The sequence below is a fragment of the Pantherophis guttatus genome, chromosome 3, assembly GCF_059756535.1.
Source record: "Pantherophis guttatus breed Tessera chromosome 3, ASM5975653v1, whole genome shotgun sequence".
Classification (NCBI taxonomy): Eukaryota; Metazoa; Chordata; class Lepidosauria; order Squamata; family Colubridae; genus Pantherophis; species Pantherophis guttatus.
Window position 1 is genome coordinate 36,962,511 of NC_142065.1, and position 17,644 is coordinate 36,980,154.

General features: G+C 37.0%; 2 protein-coding genes across 5 annotated transcripts in view; one reads left to right on the forward strand and one right to left on the reverse strand.

The window, feature by feature from the left end:
* UBE2T (ubiquitin conjugating enzyme E2 T) lies at positions 1-11,027 on the forward strand. The gene is made up of 7 exons (XM_034414189.3): positions 1-318; positions 1,705-1,817; positions 5,165-5,234; positions 5,708-5,813; positions 6,830-6,928; positions 7,294-7,377; positions 9,467-11,027. Exons 2-7 carry the CDS (start codon positions 1,709-1,711, stop codon positions 9,593-9,595), a joined length of 597 nt encoding a protein of 198 aa, XP_034270080.1. The 5' UTR covers positions 1-318; positions 1,705-1,708; the 3' UTR covers positions 9,596-11,027.
* A 1,551-nt stretch (positions 11,028-12,578) lies between these two features.
* The window catches only part of LGR6 (leucine rich repeat containing G protein-coupled receptor 6), a 134,606-nt gene continuing 129,540 nt past the window's right edge, over positions 12,579-17,644 (reverse strand). For all 4 annotated transcript variants that reach the window (XM_087889289.1, XM_087889290.1, XM_034414192.3 and 1 more), the window contains one exon: positions 12,579-17,293. In XM_087889289.1, coding sequence (XP_087745415.1) covers positions 16,044-17,293 — 1,250 coding nt within the window. In that variant the 3' untranslated portion in view covers positions 12,579-16,043. The remainder of the gene's footprint in view (positions 17,294-17,644) is intronic.

Sequence of the window (17,644 nt, forward strand, 5' to 3'; positions counted from 1 at the left end):
ACATTGCAGGCCGTTAGACATCTTGGCTCTTGCTGGTTGAGAATTTGTGGCGCGCTTTTCCGAAGTTTCCCCTCAGTTTGGCTTCCGAGCTCAGTGGGGCTGCTAGAGGGAAAGGCATTCAGACTCCTGTCTTCGGTTCTCGGACTCCTGCCGTCTTCCAGAGGCGAAAAACGAGCGAGGCCGTCTCCTTCCCTTCGTAGGAGGCAGCTTTGCTCTCCAGGATCGTAGTCCCGGTGCTCCGAGCAAAGGCTTGAGTGCGCGGGTCCTGAGAGGGTTCCTGGCGGAGGGAGGTGGGAAGGAGGACGACCATCGTTTAAGGTGTGTATCTTAAAACCTTCACGTCATTATTAAATTGCTGCTCCCCCTTCGCTTGACAGAATGCCTTCGTGAGCCCTTTGTGTGTGTAATATAATATCATCATATTATATCATAAATATAATATTAATATAATATATGTGAGTATATGCATAATTTGGTATTTATTTTGTCCTGTTTATATAGTGTATATTGGAGGTGGTGTCCTTTTGACAGCTGTATGCAACAAAGTTTCATTTTAATGTTTTTCTTTATTATTTTATTTTTATTAGTCATATTTCTATGCCGCCCACTCTCCGAGGACTCTGGGCGGCTTACACCAAAGACAGTATACTAAATAGCATATTGCCCCCTAACAATCTAGGTCCTCATTTTACCCACCTCGGAAGGATGGAAGGCCAAGTCAACCTTGAGCCGGTGAGATTTGAGATTTGATCCGTTGATCTAACAATCAGCTGAAGTAGCTGCAGTACTGCACCCTAACCACTGCGCCACCTTGGCTAACTAGTGTACAATTAAAGTGACAATAAAGTTATTCTAAGTCTAAGTGTGTGGGAGGAGGATGGTAATCTCACTCATTAAACCGGGGTTAATCCTTGGGGCAACTGTTAAACTCTCCTGGTCCCTCATTTCCTTGGGCAGACACACTGGGGAAATAGGGAAAGGGAGGGCACCAGCCCCAACCTTGAATATTTGATCAATGAAAGGACTTCCCTAATATGATGCTGTTGATAAGCATAGGATTACAGGCTCCATCATTTCCAAACTTCAAAGCCACAGAGTAGGCCTCTTTTGGTTGCTTCATTTACATTTTTTTTTTTTTTGCTTTACCGATTTTAATAATTCGCCTAACAGAAGAGACTCTGGGCAGGAGGAAAGATGCCACAGTTTCATATCTGAAACATCCACTTTTCTGTGTCCTATCCAAGGCCAGTTAAGAGGGTTAACTTAGTATGGTTGCTGCTAATCAGTAGAAATTATTTTGATAATTTATCCATGAATATAGTTATTATTATAACTATAATTATGATTCTGATCCTTGGCTTTTTATTATTTATTATTTTAATCTGGTTTTAGTGAGTTTTTATTATTGTATGTTTTTAATCTGTGTTCGCCGCCCTGAGTCCTTCAGGAGAAGGACTCCTTCGGGAGAAGGGTGGCATATAAATTCTGTAAAAATAAATAAATAATATATATATATATATAATATATATATAATGCATTTTTTGGTAAGGTGTTTAAGCTTTTGTGAGATGCAACTACTGAATAAGTGAACTGCCGCTCATGAAAGTTTATTCCTTATACTAAAATTTATGATTTGAGGAAGATTTATGGGAACTGAAAAGAAAGGAACTAAATGATGTAGAGTTTTTGCTTATGTCATTGCAGTGCAATGCAAAGGGCTTCACGGCTGAAGAGAGAGCTGCAGTTATTGGCCACAGAGCCACCTCCAGGAATTACCTGTTGGCAGAATGAAAATCACATAAATGATCTTCGAGCCCGTATGTATATACTGCAAATGCAAATATATATACACAAAATATTAGATTCTATTTATTTTTAGGTTGCAGTTGCAATTATCTTTTTAATGTATGTTGCTTACAAATCTTATTTTTTTACAGTTCTAGCTTACTGTGTGAAAATATATTTCCTTTCAGGCATTTTAGACTCATACAGCATAGAATGCAAGGATTGAAAGGGATCTTGGAGATAATCTGGTCAAACACCCTGTCCAGTGCAGAATCTATTACAAGGGGCATCCCCAATGGATGTATGACCATCTAATCTTCAGCAAGAGAGTCCATCACTTTTTATAGCAGCCTGTTCCATTGTTAAATAGCTTTTACCATTAGGACTTTTTTAATGTTCAAATGAAGCCTGTGTAATTTAAACTTACTGTTTCGGGTCATGTCTTTTGCAACAACTCTTGATAATTCTGTCCTACCTTCTAAATGACAGCCCTTCAGACATTTGAAAACAGCTGTTATGTTTCTTCATAATCTTCTCCAGGCCAAAGATACCTAAAACCTGCCAATTTTTCCAATAAGTGTTTTCTTCCTAAATTCTTATCATCTTGGTGACTCTTCTGTCCTCTCACTCAATGTACTTTGTCAGTGATCTGCCTAATATCCAGTGCCATAACTGGATGCAATATTGTAGATGTGGAACCATAACATCTGTTGATCTTATGTTTATGTTACTGTGGTCTATGAATGCTTTCGCTTTTTTGCAGTGCATCACATTGTTCACTGAGATTCAATTTGTGATGCACAAAGACCGTGAGGGCAAACCTATGGCATGCGTGCCGGAAGTGGCATGCAAAGCCACCTCTCTGGGCATGCCAGCCGTTGCCTGTTGCTCCTTCCGTGCTCTGGCGCGCTGGCCAGCTGGTCTTCGTGCACGTGGGAGTGCCGGAAACCGTAAGAGCAGGTACCTGGCGTGCCAGGAAACTGAGCTTCCAGTTTCCGCCACACGCATGTACACCGGCCAGTTGGTCTTTGCGCGCACACGTGCGCCAGAAACCAGAAGACCAGGTTTCCGGTGCGTGCCCTTCCGGAGAGCTACTTTTCCGGTTTCTGGTGCTCCCCTGTATGCACACACATGCTCGCGTTTCGGCACTCAGTGCCGAAAAGGTTCGCCAACACTGCACTAAGACATTCAAATTCTTTTTTTCATATAATGCTGCTCAGTATAACCTATGCCCGTGATGGCGAACCTATGGCACGCGTGCCACAGGTGGCACGTGGAGTCATGTTGCCTGGCACGCCAGCTCAGCTCTGTCAACTGATTTTCGGCCCTTTTGGGCCTGGGGAGGGGAAGGCCCGTTTTTCTTTCTCCCTGGCTCCAGATCCTCTCTATGCATCTGAGGAGGGCGAAAACAGTCTTCCCCACCCCCTTGGAGGCCCGAAACGGCCCGTTTCTCAACTTCCGTCCTCCGAGGGGGTGGGGAAGGCTGTTTTCGCCCTCTCCAGATGCATAGAAAGGATCTGGAGCCAGGTGAGAAAGAAAAACGGGCCTACCGCGCCATCGCGTGCCAGGAGTGGGGGGGAAGGGGGGTCACACGCATGTATGTGGCAAGGCACATAGAATTATGGGTGTGGCACACGCACAGGCAAACCTCCCCTGCCCCCCCCCTTCCTGGCACGCAATGGCAAAAAGGTTAGCCATCACTGACCTATGCCTTCGATTTTTTTAATCTAAATGTAGAAGTTTGCATTATCCCTACTGAAATTCATCTTAATAGTTTCTGTTTCAGCTGTCAAAATCCTTTTGAACTGCAATCCTGTCCTATAAGATGTGTGCTATAGGGCCTCATATAACTTATTTGAGGTTACATTACAATTGTTAAGACATACCATCTCCATATTTTGTGTTATTAAATTAAAATTTGAAATCAATTCTCCATATATGCAAGTCTTATTTCAAATTAAACCTAAATTTCTTTGAGAGTATTCCATTGAATATATTTCAACGTCATAGGATGGAAATATCTAGCGATTGCAGGACCAAATGGGAATAATTATTGGGCAAAATATTTTTTTGCTTGAAATGAAAGAATTTGTACTTTGGTAAAATAATACATATCTGTAATTTGAAAGTGAGCACATCATAAAGTTCTAATAGATGAGGGTAAAAAAGCTGTCATTCTGTGTTCTGATGATTGAGTTTGTTTTGAATGATTATGATTATCAATTGACATTGACTATTGCTTGGTATCAGTCATTTAGAGGATTTATAAATGTGACTAATGAATTTAACAAATTAATTGTATGATCTTGAATTATGCAGTTAATTATATTTTTATATATTTGCTTATTTGGCATAATTTATTCTTCTCTTCCCTTGAATAACTTTCAGGGCCTGCTTTGCTGGAAAGCTTGTTAGGTCTTTGGCTTTGACTCCAAAAGGGTACTATAAAACATGGCACAAATACAGAGCCTGATTGTTTTGTAAAGCCATTGCATCTGTTGTGTGTGCCACTATGTACTATGAAGAATCTTTTTGCAACTGAATCTAAGGCACAATCTTAAAGCTTATACTTACATATCTTTAAACTTTATATTATCAGATTTCCCTATTTAGCAATATCTAATAATATACTATAACAATAGTATATTTACAGAGTGTATAGACAACTTAAAACATATTTAAGAATTAACTCAATAATCTTTAAAACTGAAAAAGCAAGCAACTGTCATAATTTATTTATAATTTCAGAAAGTAGTTAAACAGTAATAATTAAAAGAGTCAAACATGTTTCTTTTCTGAGATTTCATTTTCCATAGGTTTCAATCCTTTTTAGATAAAAATATTCTTATGAATCTGTTTATCCTGGATCTATTGATATTGATAATTTGAGCTCATATGATTTTTTCCTATTCTGGCTCTCCCTCCCCCCACCCCCTGCCCACACATTTATCTTCAGAATAACGAAACCTACTTTGCTAATGTAGAAGAAAGATATGTGTCTGTGTATTTCTGTATGTATATGCAAAAAATAGAAAATAATTGATCATTTTATAATAGAAAATAGAAAAGTTGTTCCCTTTTCAAGTAATTGTTGTAGTTCCTATTGTTTTTTTTTTCTCTTAGCCAGAAACCTTGAACTTGAAATTGTGGAAATCCACTGTTGAATGTATCCTAATTACTTTCCAACTTTGAATAATCAGTAATTATCAGACTCTTTCATGCTCTTCTTTGTTCCTAGTCAGCTGAATTTCTTGAACAGAACAGATGTTAAAGAGATTATTATACTATTGTCACTTCTTAGATTTAACTCCTTTTTTACAGTAAGCACAACAGTTACTTAAAGAGGTCAATGTTGACACAATTTATATCTTTCTTTTAGAAATACTAGGATGTACAAATACCCCATATGAAAAAGGAGTTTTTGCCTTGGAAGTAATTGTTCCTGAAAGGTAAATGTTGATTCTGAGTTTTTGAAATTTAAAACAAATGGCCATGAAGAGCCGTGGTGACGCAGTGGTTAGAGTGCATTACTGCAGGCTACTTCTACTGATCACCGGCTGCCAGCAGATTGAATCTCACCAGGCTCAAGGTTGACTCAACCTTCCATCCTTCCTAGGTGGGTAAAATGAGGACACAGGTTGTTGGGAGCAATATGCTGACTCTGTAAATTGCTTAGAGCGGGCTGTGAAGCAGTATATAAGTCTAAGTACTAGTGCTTGTGCCATATAAAATGGGCATATTATCTATGAATCTTCAAAAGATTGGAATAGGAACCAGAAAGTTGTCAATGAACTTCTCTGTAGTAAATTCAGTAACAAGTAATTGGGATTTATAAATTGAAAAATGACTTGGGAATAAAGAACAGATTGTAACCCGTTAAAAAGTCTTCCTTTTCTAATAATGAGAACTATTTCTGAAATAGGTATCCATTTGAACCTCCAAAAATGCGCTTTCTTACTCCCATTTACCATCCCAACATTGATTCAGCTGGAAGAATTTGCCTGGATGTTCTTAGATTACCACCCAAGGTAATGCACTGCATTGCTTCTATTATAAATTGCAGTTCTATTATCCTTAAGAGAATGGCCCAGAAACATTAGTTTAAAAATCTCATTCTCCAAGGATGGTTATACTGGGATGAAATTTATAACACACTGAAATAATGAATAGTAGGGATTGCACTCTTCTAAAGTCATGTGACAACAGGATTTTAATTTTATCTGTAGCTCCATTTTCTGAAATAGGCAGAAGAAATAACTTTGAAGAAAGGAAATCACATCCAAACTTTTGAGATTCTGCTACTATAACCTAATAAAACTAGCATTAGCTCCTCTGGGTTCCAAGCCTACTCTTATCTGGGAGGGCTGATGCTGTATCATTTTAGATAAAATTACACTAACATGGAGATCTATGACAGCTGCTATAGTTACTGATATAAATGGCTTTATCTGTGCAGGATGCAGTCCCTGGCATGCATATTGCTACAAAGAGATCACTTGCTGGGTTTGTCCTGTTGAAGTAATTTTGTTGCAAATCATAGGAGCCTTATGTGTGAAGTGATATTATGTTTATTTCACCGTACACATGAATTACTATTCATGGATATAGCATCCATAAAGCTATGAACTACAGCCGGAACTATAAACCTAAAAACTAGAAAGTTACCAATGTTATGTTTTTTTAAAAATGTACATTAAGGTGTACAGAACTTGCTTACTTCCATCCACTTATTAAGCTCAATCTATATTAAGCATATTACATGAATTATAGGAGCCATTGAATATTGGAAAAGAAAACTAGTGTGTTCATAAACTTAACTGAGTAACTTAGGGCTGCCTTGGAAGAAGTATATGCCTAACTGGTTAGAAGGTAAAGAAGTGCATGTTCATTAAGAGGTGAGATTACTCTGCAGCCGTTTTACTGTGAACTACACTTCTATAACTTGAGAGGCAATTAAAACACTCAGTCTGCAATAATATTTGAAAAATCTTAGAGGGTAACTTATTTTCTTCAATAAATTTTTTCTTCTATTCTTGCATGTAAGGGTGCTTGGAGGCCATCCCTGAACATTGCTACTTTGCTAACTTCCATCCAGATTCTCATGAATGAACCTAATCCTGATGACCCTCTCATGGCTGATATAGTAGGTTTCATTCTTTTATTTAATTGAAATATACTATACTTTAGAAATTTAAATTGTCTGGTTTACAAGGAGATACTTTGTGATTTTTTCATATTTATTTGCACAATATTCTTCAGATAGAAAGTCAGTGAATATAATTTATGACGTAGTAAAACATGCTAATAGAATTTTTCAATGTTTATGCTACAAAATTCACACAGGTTACATGCAATATATAAACCATTAAGGCCTCTTTCAAAGTTTAGCCTTTATGTATATATCTATAAGGTGAAGTCTTCCATGTTGTCAGATGAATCTGCCATTAAATATAACTATATGTCATACGCCATAATTATCCTTTTCTCGCCCTTTTTTATTATGTCTAGTCTTCAGAGTATAAATACAACAAGCAAGCATTTCTCAAAAATGCCAGACAATGGACAGAAAAATATGCAAACCAGACAACAATGGTAAGAAATACATTACTTCTGTTACAAAGGAATGGGGTGTTGGTTAATTTTCACATGTGCAGTCTTGCTTTGAGTGAAATCTCAATTGCATAATTGCCTATCTTCCTGTAAATGAGTTTGTGTAGTTGTAGTGTCCTGAATGTGCCATGGTGTACATATCCTGGATTTTATCTTTGCCAGGAAAACAAAGTATTTCCTGGGATAGTAGTATAAGAGGAGTTTGGGTTCCTGGCCAGGTTAGCATAACTCAAAATGTCAAGGAAAAATCCAGAGTTTTTTCAACTGACAGCTTATTGTATTAGTGCCTGATCTTGTAAAACATGCCTTGGGTAAAAAGAATTTGCAATTTATTCTATTACAACCATATTTTATTTGGAATTCTATTAGGTATGTGACTCAGTAACATACATGCTTGATATATGAGGAAAATATAGGTAGTTCTTTCCTTATGACCATTGGTTCAGCAACTGTTAGGAATTACTGTTTATAAATGTAACTTTAAACTTTGCTTCTTATCTCTTAATAGTTTTCTGAAATTATTTATGGAGTATATTTATCCAAGAACAGTTCGATTCAGTTGGACCTGAGGAAGTGGACGGAGTCCTTGGGACTATTAGGGCAGTTAGTTATTTATTAGATACTTGCCTTTCCTGGTAGTAAACACCACCAGGAGGATGACTTGTAGGTGGATCTGAGCAGGAATTAATACACTCCTGGCCTTCTAGAAGACCCTAAAACCTGCTGCGCTGCTTGGCCTATGGCCCCGACAGAAGCTTGCTACATTGGGGGTGACTGACAGGAAGATTCTCATCCTGAAGCTGCCATCATTTTGGTTTTAACTTTTAATACTTTAATTTTAATTTTAATTGGATCGATGGATCGATGAATTCTGCTTCCTGATATAGGTGTCTGCTTTTTGCACTAAATGATTGTCATGTCTTGGCATAAAATCCTGATATTCTTCATTCATCTTTCCCAGTACATTTCCTCACTTGAGGCAATATAGTAGGATTTGGATAACAGGAAACTTTTGAATGATACTTTAGAGAAGACTGGAGCTGAATTACTATTGTTATTAAAACTTTTACCTGTATAGTACATATAATGAACAAAAACTGTGAACATCTGTAGCAAAAATATTTTCTCTGTTCCAATAAACAAGGGTATGCAGCCCCTCAGCTACATGTTGGTTCTGCATGATCCAGGTCAGTGGGCAAAAGGGACCAGTTTTAGTAGTTTCACTTTTCTTCCAAGGAAGTAACAGCAACATGCTGTATATAGACTTCTTTTACTTTTCCCAACAAAGGAAGGATTCAGGAGTGAGAGTTGGAGAGTTGATAGACTAGGCTTCCTACTATTCTTCCAGCAGTCATAATGGGAGAAACATTGAAAGTGTGTATCTGTGTTTGTTTGAGAAAAATGTGAATTAGAGTACATGGACCTGAGAGTAAGGCAACAGTGTGGAAATAATACACTGGTACACATGTATATGTGTTTGAATATCTAAATATGTATATTCATATTTGGATATGATAGCCAGTGTGGCCTTTAATTTAAGAGAATGCCTGTTTTGCAAAGAGTATAAAGTAGCTTTTAGTAAATAACAATAATATGTTGTATTTGTGTACAAACTTACACAATATTACTAGGGAGAAAAAAGTATTTTAGTTACACAGTTGAAACACCAGGAGGCACCTGGTCCTTAAAAAATATAATACTGCAGTAGCTGTGCTTTTTTCTTGTAAGTAAAGAAAACTCAGAAATTAAAATTTTATTTTTTGTATTTCAAACTGACAGATAAAATATGTTTGTAATTTGTAGAAAGAACTTTCTGTTTGTATTTCTTTTATAGTGATATTTCTTTCCAGAATTTCTCCCTGACTGGCCTTTGAAAATTTCAGTCATTGTAATAAAGATGTATAGAAAGTATATAAAAACTTTTATGACTTGCAAAACATTATGGATTACATACTGCAGGAGTGTCAGAAAATAATTTATTAATTCAGGACAGAAATATAGTTCTGTGATAGGAAACAATGAAGAAAAACGTTTTTTCCCATCTCATTGTTTTTCTTTGATGCTCTTTCAGCCTTTAGAAATCACCAATGAAGAGAATCACAAAAGCCAGGCTGGGTTCCCAAAAGATTCCAGTATTTCCCAGAAGAGGAAAGGAAGCAATATCAGTGGATTGTCCAAAAAATGTCGCTTAGGAACATAATGATTTCCTGCTATAGTATTTCAGTGGCTGTCACTGTTCATTCTTAGTCTAATTTTCCATCTTTTAAATAGGCTTAATGCGATTGATGTACTGTTTACTCATTATATAATGGTAGTCTTACTGTATCAGTGACATGATGTTCAGTGTGGCATATGTCTGCTTTTTTAAAAAAATTAAATCTTACATTATTTCTGTAACATACTTTAAATCTTTCTATAAAGAGTATGTTCCACTGCACTTTACGTACATTTAGAATGAAAGCAAGAATACATTATTACTTGAATTTGTTATGACTGATGTTATGAATGGATTGTAAACAGTTTCTTTTGATAGTTAAAAGGCTGTGTGGTTTTATCTTCACTTGCTACAGTATGAATAAATGTAAAAATGTATATATTTTGCTGTTCTTCAGCTGTTTTGTACGTCATACTTTATTTTTGGCAAGCTGTATATTAAACTGAACATTTCAAACTTTCAAGGTGAATCCATACATACACATACAGTATTTAATCTATAAGCATATTTTCATTAGTAGGAAAAATTGTTGTAGAATAGTTGATTAGATGGAGAGAGGAACTGTCAGAACCATATGAATGCTTGACATTTACCTCATTTGGACTTGGGGATTTTTCCCACCTGACTTAGTTTTCTTTCTAGCAGATCTACAGTATATTTTTATGTGATATGAAATTACACTGCAGAAAAGCTTCTGTTATAAGACTACATTAGAGAAATTCCTATCATTTCTCATTTTATATAGTTTGGGAATCTAAATGTTTAATTTCAGCTATATACCTCTTTTAGAATCTTCAGATGTGTAGATATAGATAAGGCACTTATCTATAGAAGAATTTTATCTTAAGTATCTTTGCAGCTACTTAATCTTAAGGGGTGTTTCTTATTATATGCTTCCTTTAAAAAAATCACTGTAGGTAAGTGAATCTGGCTTTCCCCCATTGACTTTGCTTGTCGGGAGCCAGTAGGAAGGTTATAATTGCTGCTTACATGACCCTGGGACAGGATACATGCCATTTGCCAAGCACCCAAATTTTGATCATATGACCATGGATATGCTGCAATGGTTGTCAGTGTCACAACTAGTCATAAGTCACTTTTTCAGTGCCATTGTAACTTTGGTAACCAAATGAATGGTTGTAAGTTTAAGACTACCTGTATTTGTGTATTGTTTTTTTGTGTTTTAATTGTTTAAGATGCCCAGAGTCATATGTGAGTTGGGCAGCTATGTAAATTGAATGAATGAATAGCTTTACAGCTCTGAGAATTTTTCTCCCTTTTCCCTATGATTTTGTTTGGGGGGGGAAAAATCCCAGTGTCTGCTAAAGTCCCAGTGGTGTGCCATGTGTCTGTATCATTTCCCTTGCAGAGAACAAAGACTTTTTTTTAGCAAACATTAAACTTTGTCTTTCCCCAATTTCTTAAGTCTGCTTATTAATCCACTTTTTGGCTTGTGCAGTCAGCCCTGTGAGCTAGTCCAAACAAGAACCCAACCACGAGTATTAACACTACATTTATTGTAAGAGTACAGTAATAAAATCCTGCAAATCTGAAAGCACATTTCTCTCCCCTCCCCTTTGCCTTTACCGTCCAGGGAACTAGGAAGGGTCCCTTCTGAGGTGCTTTCCATACCACCATTTCTTCAGTGGACTGATATGTGTCTTACCTGACTTGCTTTGGCTGGGCTCTTCCTCCTCCTGTCTCAAAAGTATTCCCACAGACCATTATACATGTCTTCAGTTTCTTACTCTGATTTTTAGATGTTTCCTTGACAAAGCCCATGTAATCTGTGGATTTATTATTCCCTACCATATTCTAAATATTTTTATGCTTCCAATTGTAGATTTGTAATTTTATTATTTCCCACCATGTTCTAAGTACTTGCTTTGATATTTCCAATTATTTTATGTACATTTGTAGTTTTCAGTATTTCATGTTCTTGATTGCAGTATTATTTAAATATTTTAAAAAGAGAAGTGTTGAAAAAAAAAAGATGAGCTTAACATTCCAGTTCCTTATAGATTTAATTATATTGATTAAAAGCAACACTCTTTGATCTACATGTCTATTTTTTCAGTTATCTGAAATCACAGACTATTAATACTGGACTTAAGCCCTCTTTAAACCCAACTGACATTAAAGGAAGAGTGCTCATTTATTGATCTTCATTGAACTATATACATGAATGGTAAGAGCTGAGATAATTTTTTGGGAGGAGAGGGGAGAGAGAGTTTTCGAAGGATATGTGTGATGCCTCAAGTTTAGTTTAGCTAGATAGTTTATCTAGCTGCTGCCAAGATAAAGTTCCTTATTAAAATAAGGAATAGCAAAAATTTGCTATTTTTGCTTGAGGTGTAATCTATTTTTTATCTTTCTGTATGACATTTTACTTGAGGAATTTTCATTTTCTCCTTGCTTATACTTCAATATATCTGGCCATTCAGTAGTTCTCAGCATATACATACATGTGGACGCACACACAGATGACCAGATCATAAATGCATGGACATCCTTTGGTCAATCTTATTTGTTACCATCAATCTCACTATACCGTCCAGATTTATTTCACTGTCTTCAAATTCCACCTCTTATTTAATAATTCCCAAAAGGACAGTTCCTAGAATGTAATTTCTTTTTTGGAATAACCCATCATCTGAAACCAGCTAAATACGTTGTTTCAGACAGCTTTTGGGGGATCCAGGGGAAGGAGAACACGGTAAGACTTGCAACATGGGTTAATGCAACCAAAAACATATCCTTTTTAGAAAGATTACATAAACCATAAGCAGGGAGACAGATACAGGTAATACTAGAGATTAACCCCTTATATAAAAACAATATACATGCTTTTCTTTTTCTTCTATAAGAACAGCAAATACATGTCTTATGGGGGACATATGCAATGTTAGTTCGTATATTAACATTGTATAATTGGTAAGTCTTGCAGTTTTGTAATCAAAGTTAAAAATAGTATAAAATTTGTTTTTTTTATTTTTCTATGTGGTCTTCAATAAAGAATGTTTTACAAATTAATATACAAAAAAGAATTTTAGGAGTTTATATAAGGGTCATAAAAGAGAAGGTAGCTATATATATATATCTATATAAATATACACATAATATACAAACATGCTGGATATTTATGGCACAATATATGTACAGATAAAAACACGATATTTAAAATCATTTCATCTGATACTTTTGTCATATGTGGAATCTTGTCATGATTTTGAACTTTATTAAGGCTGTAGAATTTTTTTCTGTTGAGTTATTTGACCCTGATTTAAGCAGTAACTAAGGATAATTATTTCTTCTAAATATTGTCTGGTTTAATCTTATTTGAGAGAAGATGAAAATCAATGTTCTGTCATGGGATACAAAATCAAAATAATTCAAGTGCTATCCAGACCCAAAGAACCTGGAACAATTTGGCTACATGTTTCGTATTTTTAATAAGTGCATTTATTTGTCAGGAAGACAACAGAGATCAAGATATTGAACAGTTAACAAATGACTCAAGAAGAGTGTGTACCTGTGTGCGCGCGCATGTGTGTGTGTAAATACTCTCTAGTGTTTTCCCATCAATGCAGGGTCTGGTTTTTCAGATGAACCAAACGTTGATTCATTGGTTGCCGGCTGAACCTGATGTTATAGTAGAAAATGGCAAAAAACACCCTTTGGATACGCTAGATTTGCTTAACGACATTTAACAACCATGTGATGGTTGTTCAATCATGGTAATTCATATAAAGTCTGTTGTGAAAATGATCATAAAATTGAGCCAGGTGACATGGAGACCCACCTAATGATTGCAACTTACAACCAAACTTTCAGGCTCAATTGTCATAAGTTGACTACACATCAGTGGTGGGATTCAGCCAGTTCACACCTATTCGGGAGAACCGGTTGTTAGCTTTCTAAGCAGTTCGGAGAACCATTTGTTGGAAGAAATCTTATTTTGTTTTTTTCCACTTTACAGAGCTAATCCTGTAGGGAAGGCAGGAAGGAAACATTCTGGTGTTGTTTCTAGACTAATATTTATTGCCCTTCTTACAGAAACTGCTTCTCTGGTTAACTCTTATTACATTGTAATAGCTAAGGCGAAGTGCCCATCGACGTGAGTGATGTTGACTTGGCAACGACCACATGGTCACATGACCACCAAGCTACGCCTACCCAGCTGGTCATTAGGGCAGAGAACCAGTTGTTAAATTATTTGAATCCCACCACTGCTACACATGCATATAAATTTCCAAAATAATTAGGATGTGGATTCTGTCTACACAGAAATGCATTTGATTAACATGTTTATATGATTGTAGCCTAAATGTTCTTTATTAAATATAACCATTTTCTATTGTGATGGTAATTCAGCCAAACTTCAAAATTTTGAACTGGGTTTAGTGTGCTGAGAATGCTATATAATACAATAACAATTGTGTTATTGCCTATTTTTGAAGATCAGTAATTATTAACCAACAGTTAATAATTTTTCTCTAGAAAGAGATTTCACTGAATTCAGTGGGACATTTTTCTAAATAATCATATTTGGGATTGTACTATATAATTCCGAGACAAACACCCTGTTTTCATTTTTATCCTTTTATGAAAGTGAAATTCTAGAAACCAGGATTCTTCACAAATCATCACAACTGCAGTAACCAGGATTATTATTTTAGTAAAATCACCAGGACTGCATGTAACATTCCCCACTTTACCTTCCATATTTTCAGTTTTCTCTCCTTTATGAAAGCAGACCTACCACTATAGTCTGTTTATATTCTGTAGCCCTTCAGAACTCTAAAATGTTAATAAGAATTCAATGAAAAAACCTCACATCCTATATTCTACATGCATTATTAATTAGTATTTATATCTATCTTTCTTAACAAAAAAGAGTGAGTAGTTAACCTGGGGATATACCACCAACCTGTAGCTTTTAAATGCTTGAGAACATTTAAAGTACCTTCTAAGAATGAATTTAGCAACAGTGCTAACCAAAATTGAGGACCCAGTTATGGGGGCAATAAGCTGACTTTGTATAAATATACAAAAGGATGAAGGCTATTGCTTAGCGCATTGTAAGCCGCCCTGAGTCTCCGGAGAAGGGCGGCATATAAATCAAATTTAAAAAAAAATTACTTGTACATAAACCCTCTAGTCTAGAGGCTTCAATTGAATATAATGGGATCTAGCTTTAGATTATCCTACGTTGCTCTCATAATGAATGACTTCTCAGTCATTTCTCAATGTATGACTTTTCTAATCTTACATTGAAAAAAAAGCAATTAAAAATTAAATTTTCTAAACCAAATTTTCATAGCACTATGTTCAAGCTTAAACCATAGGCTGGTTGAGTTTGTTATGAATGGTCACTGCACTAGCAATACCGGAAGTACCAAACTTTTAGATTTATATACCACTTCATAGTGCTTTATAGCACACTTTACAGCAGCTTACAGAATCAGCATATTGCCCCTAACAATCTGGATCCTCATTTTATTGACCTCAAAAGGATGGAAGGCTGAGTCAACCGATCAGTATCGAACTCCTGGCAGTGGGCAGAGTTAGCCTGCAATACTGCATTCTAACCACTGCACCATCATTGCTTTATTTGTTGAATCATTTATTTATTTGATTTTATCACTGCAATTTGATTCCTAGTGGTTCTGAATAAACTTTTAAATACATGCTTAGTTATATGTAGGAGCATGTAGGAAACATTGTTTTTGACTGATAAAAGTGGCTGTGTCTCCTTGTATGATTATTATTATGTGGAATTTTTTCCTGTCTCTACATGTGGATACATGTGCAGTCACACATTGCATTGAATAAACATGAATGGATAATCTGTTTATGATTCATGTGCTTTTTTGACAACAGTTCTAAAAGATGACAAGATTGTTACGAGACAGAGACATTGCTATGTAAAGATTGCTTTTTAGTTAAAAAACATGGCAACAGAGCTGAAATCACATTGTTTTCTTGATGTTTCTTCTCAAGTCAGTCCTTTTTAGTTGATATTCATCGACTAAAGTGATCCATCTATCATAAAAACTAAGAGCTATAGAAATGGTATAATTCCTAAAAGGGCAGAATTGCCAGAGTTCTTGTTATCCTGGGTTTGCTATTTTTCTTGGACCTGCAGATAGATACACAATAATTATGAATTTTTATTTGGGGTGCCTTAATTTCTTAGCCAGCTAGGTATATCCTTGTCAGGTTTCGCATTGCTGCATCAAGAGAAGAGGAGGCAGACCCCAGCAGGCTAGGGTGCAAAGGAATTGCTGTCATTTTTGCTGACCTTGATTTGAGAAGAAGAAATGCAATGAGTCACCTTTCCTCCAGAAGAGCCACTTGCTCAAGCTGTTGGTGGCTCCAGGAGAGGATCTTGTATGATTCATTTATTTACTGAGAGAATGTGGATTGGCTCTTATAAATGAGATGTGAAGGCTGGTGAAGGTGGTTTAGGGAACAAGGCAATCCAAATTTTGGTCTTTGCCTGTTCTCTGGCTTCTGATGCAATTAGCAGCTCATCTTCGGCAAGATAGGAAGGTTGAGTGGAGAAGCCACTGACATGTCCTCTGGCACCTTCTTTTTGCTGGCAAGGGATCAAAGTCACTGAGGAGAAGCTGTAGGCATCTAGAACTGAGGAACACCTAGGAGGCACTCTAAAGAGATCTGGTGCTTCAAATATATGATCCATATCGGAGAAAGGAACAAGCGCTTGGGTAGAGTCACATGAGCTCTTCTCTGTATCCTCAGAAATGCAGGACACGGCGCAGCTTTCCTGGACCTGATTCTTATGCTTCAAAAGGCGCAAATCATCTCTAAAATGGGGGTTAAAGAGTAAATAAAGCAAGGGATTCACGCAGGCTGGCAGGGGTAGCACCACCAAGAGCACAGACTTGATGACTTCGGGGGTGATGAGAATGAGGCTAAGCATGGAAGAGAAGGTGAGAAAAGCCACCGGGCAGTATAGAAGGCAGTTGGTGAAAATGAGCCAAGCAACATGTTTGATCATAGCACAGTCCCAGACAGAGTCAAATTCACCTTTCAGCAAGTTGCAATAGAGGCGGATATACGTCCCAGTGATAATGAGAAAGCAAAGCGTATTCACTAGCACCAAAGCTACCATGAAACCCAACATGGAAGGTTTCCCATCAGGAAGCAGGTGAGGCAGACAGAGAGGGGACGCCCCATACTCCCCAATGGAGAAGAGGGGCAACATTGCAGCCACTGAAGAGAGGAGCAGACAACTTAGGGCACCTGCCTTGACAGTGCCAAAGGAAGGAGCCTTTCCGTACGTCCGCATGCATGATACTGAAAAGCTGCACTGGACTGCAGCAAGGGTTAAGAGAAGAATGGAAGCTTCTGAAGCGAAAACAGACAGGAATCCAGTCACTTGGCACCCTGCACCCATCTCCCACTTGGCCCCGTATTTTGCAAAATGACCAAAGGTGACTGCATCCACAAACGCTAGAATAGCACAGTATATTCCCGTCAACATATTGGCTCCAGCAATGGATCCAATGATAAACTTGATCGGGGACAGATAGCCTGGCGAGACAAAGACAACCACTGCAACCAGTCCATTGCACAGCACAGAAACCAGCATGATCAACCAGACACCGAGGCGAATGACCCAGCTTTCAAACAGATAATCGCAGGGCTTGAAAGGACCTGGAAAGAAAGAAAGGAGCCAAATTACTAAAAGGAAGGAAAGTTCACTGCAACAATAAGTGGCAGAAAAACTGCTGAGCACCCATTCAAAAATGTCTTATCCATATCGCCTCACTTGCTTTTACAGATGATGATGATGATGCCAACAGAAGGTTACCAAAATAGAGAGCAGCTGTTCCGAGGCCAAAGGCACAAAGCAGAGCCATGGTAAATTATCTTAATTCACCATTTTAAGGTCATTGCTGCAATCAAAGTTTTGCAGCTGACCTTTCAGAGAAAAACGCTTCATTTGGGATATTATATTTGGCTTCCACTAATTGTAGGAAGAAACAAATAAATAGAAGACTAAAA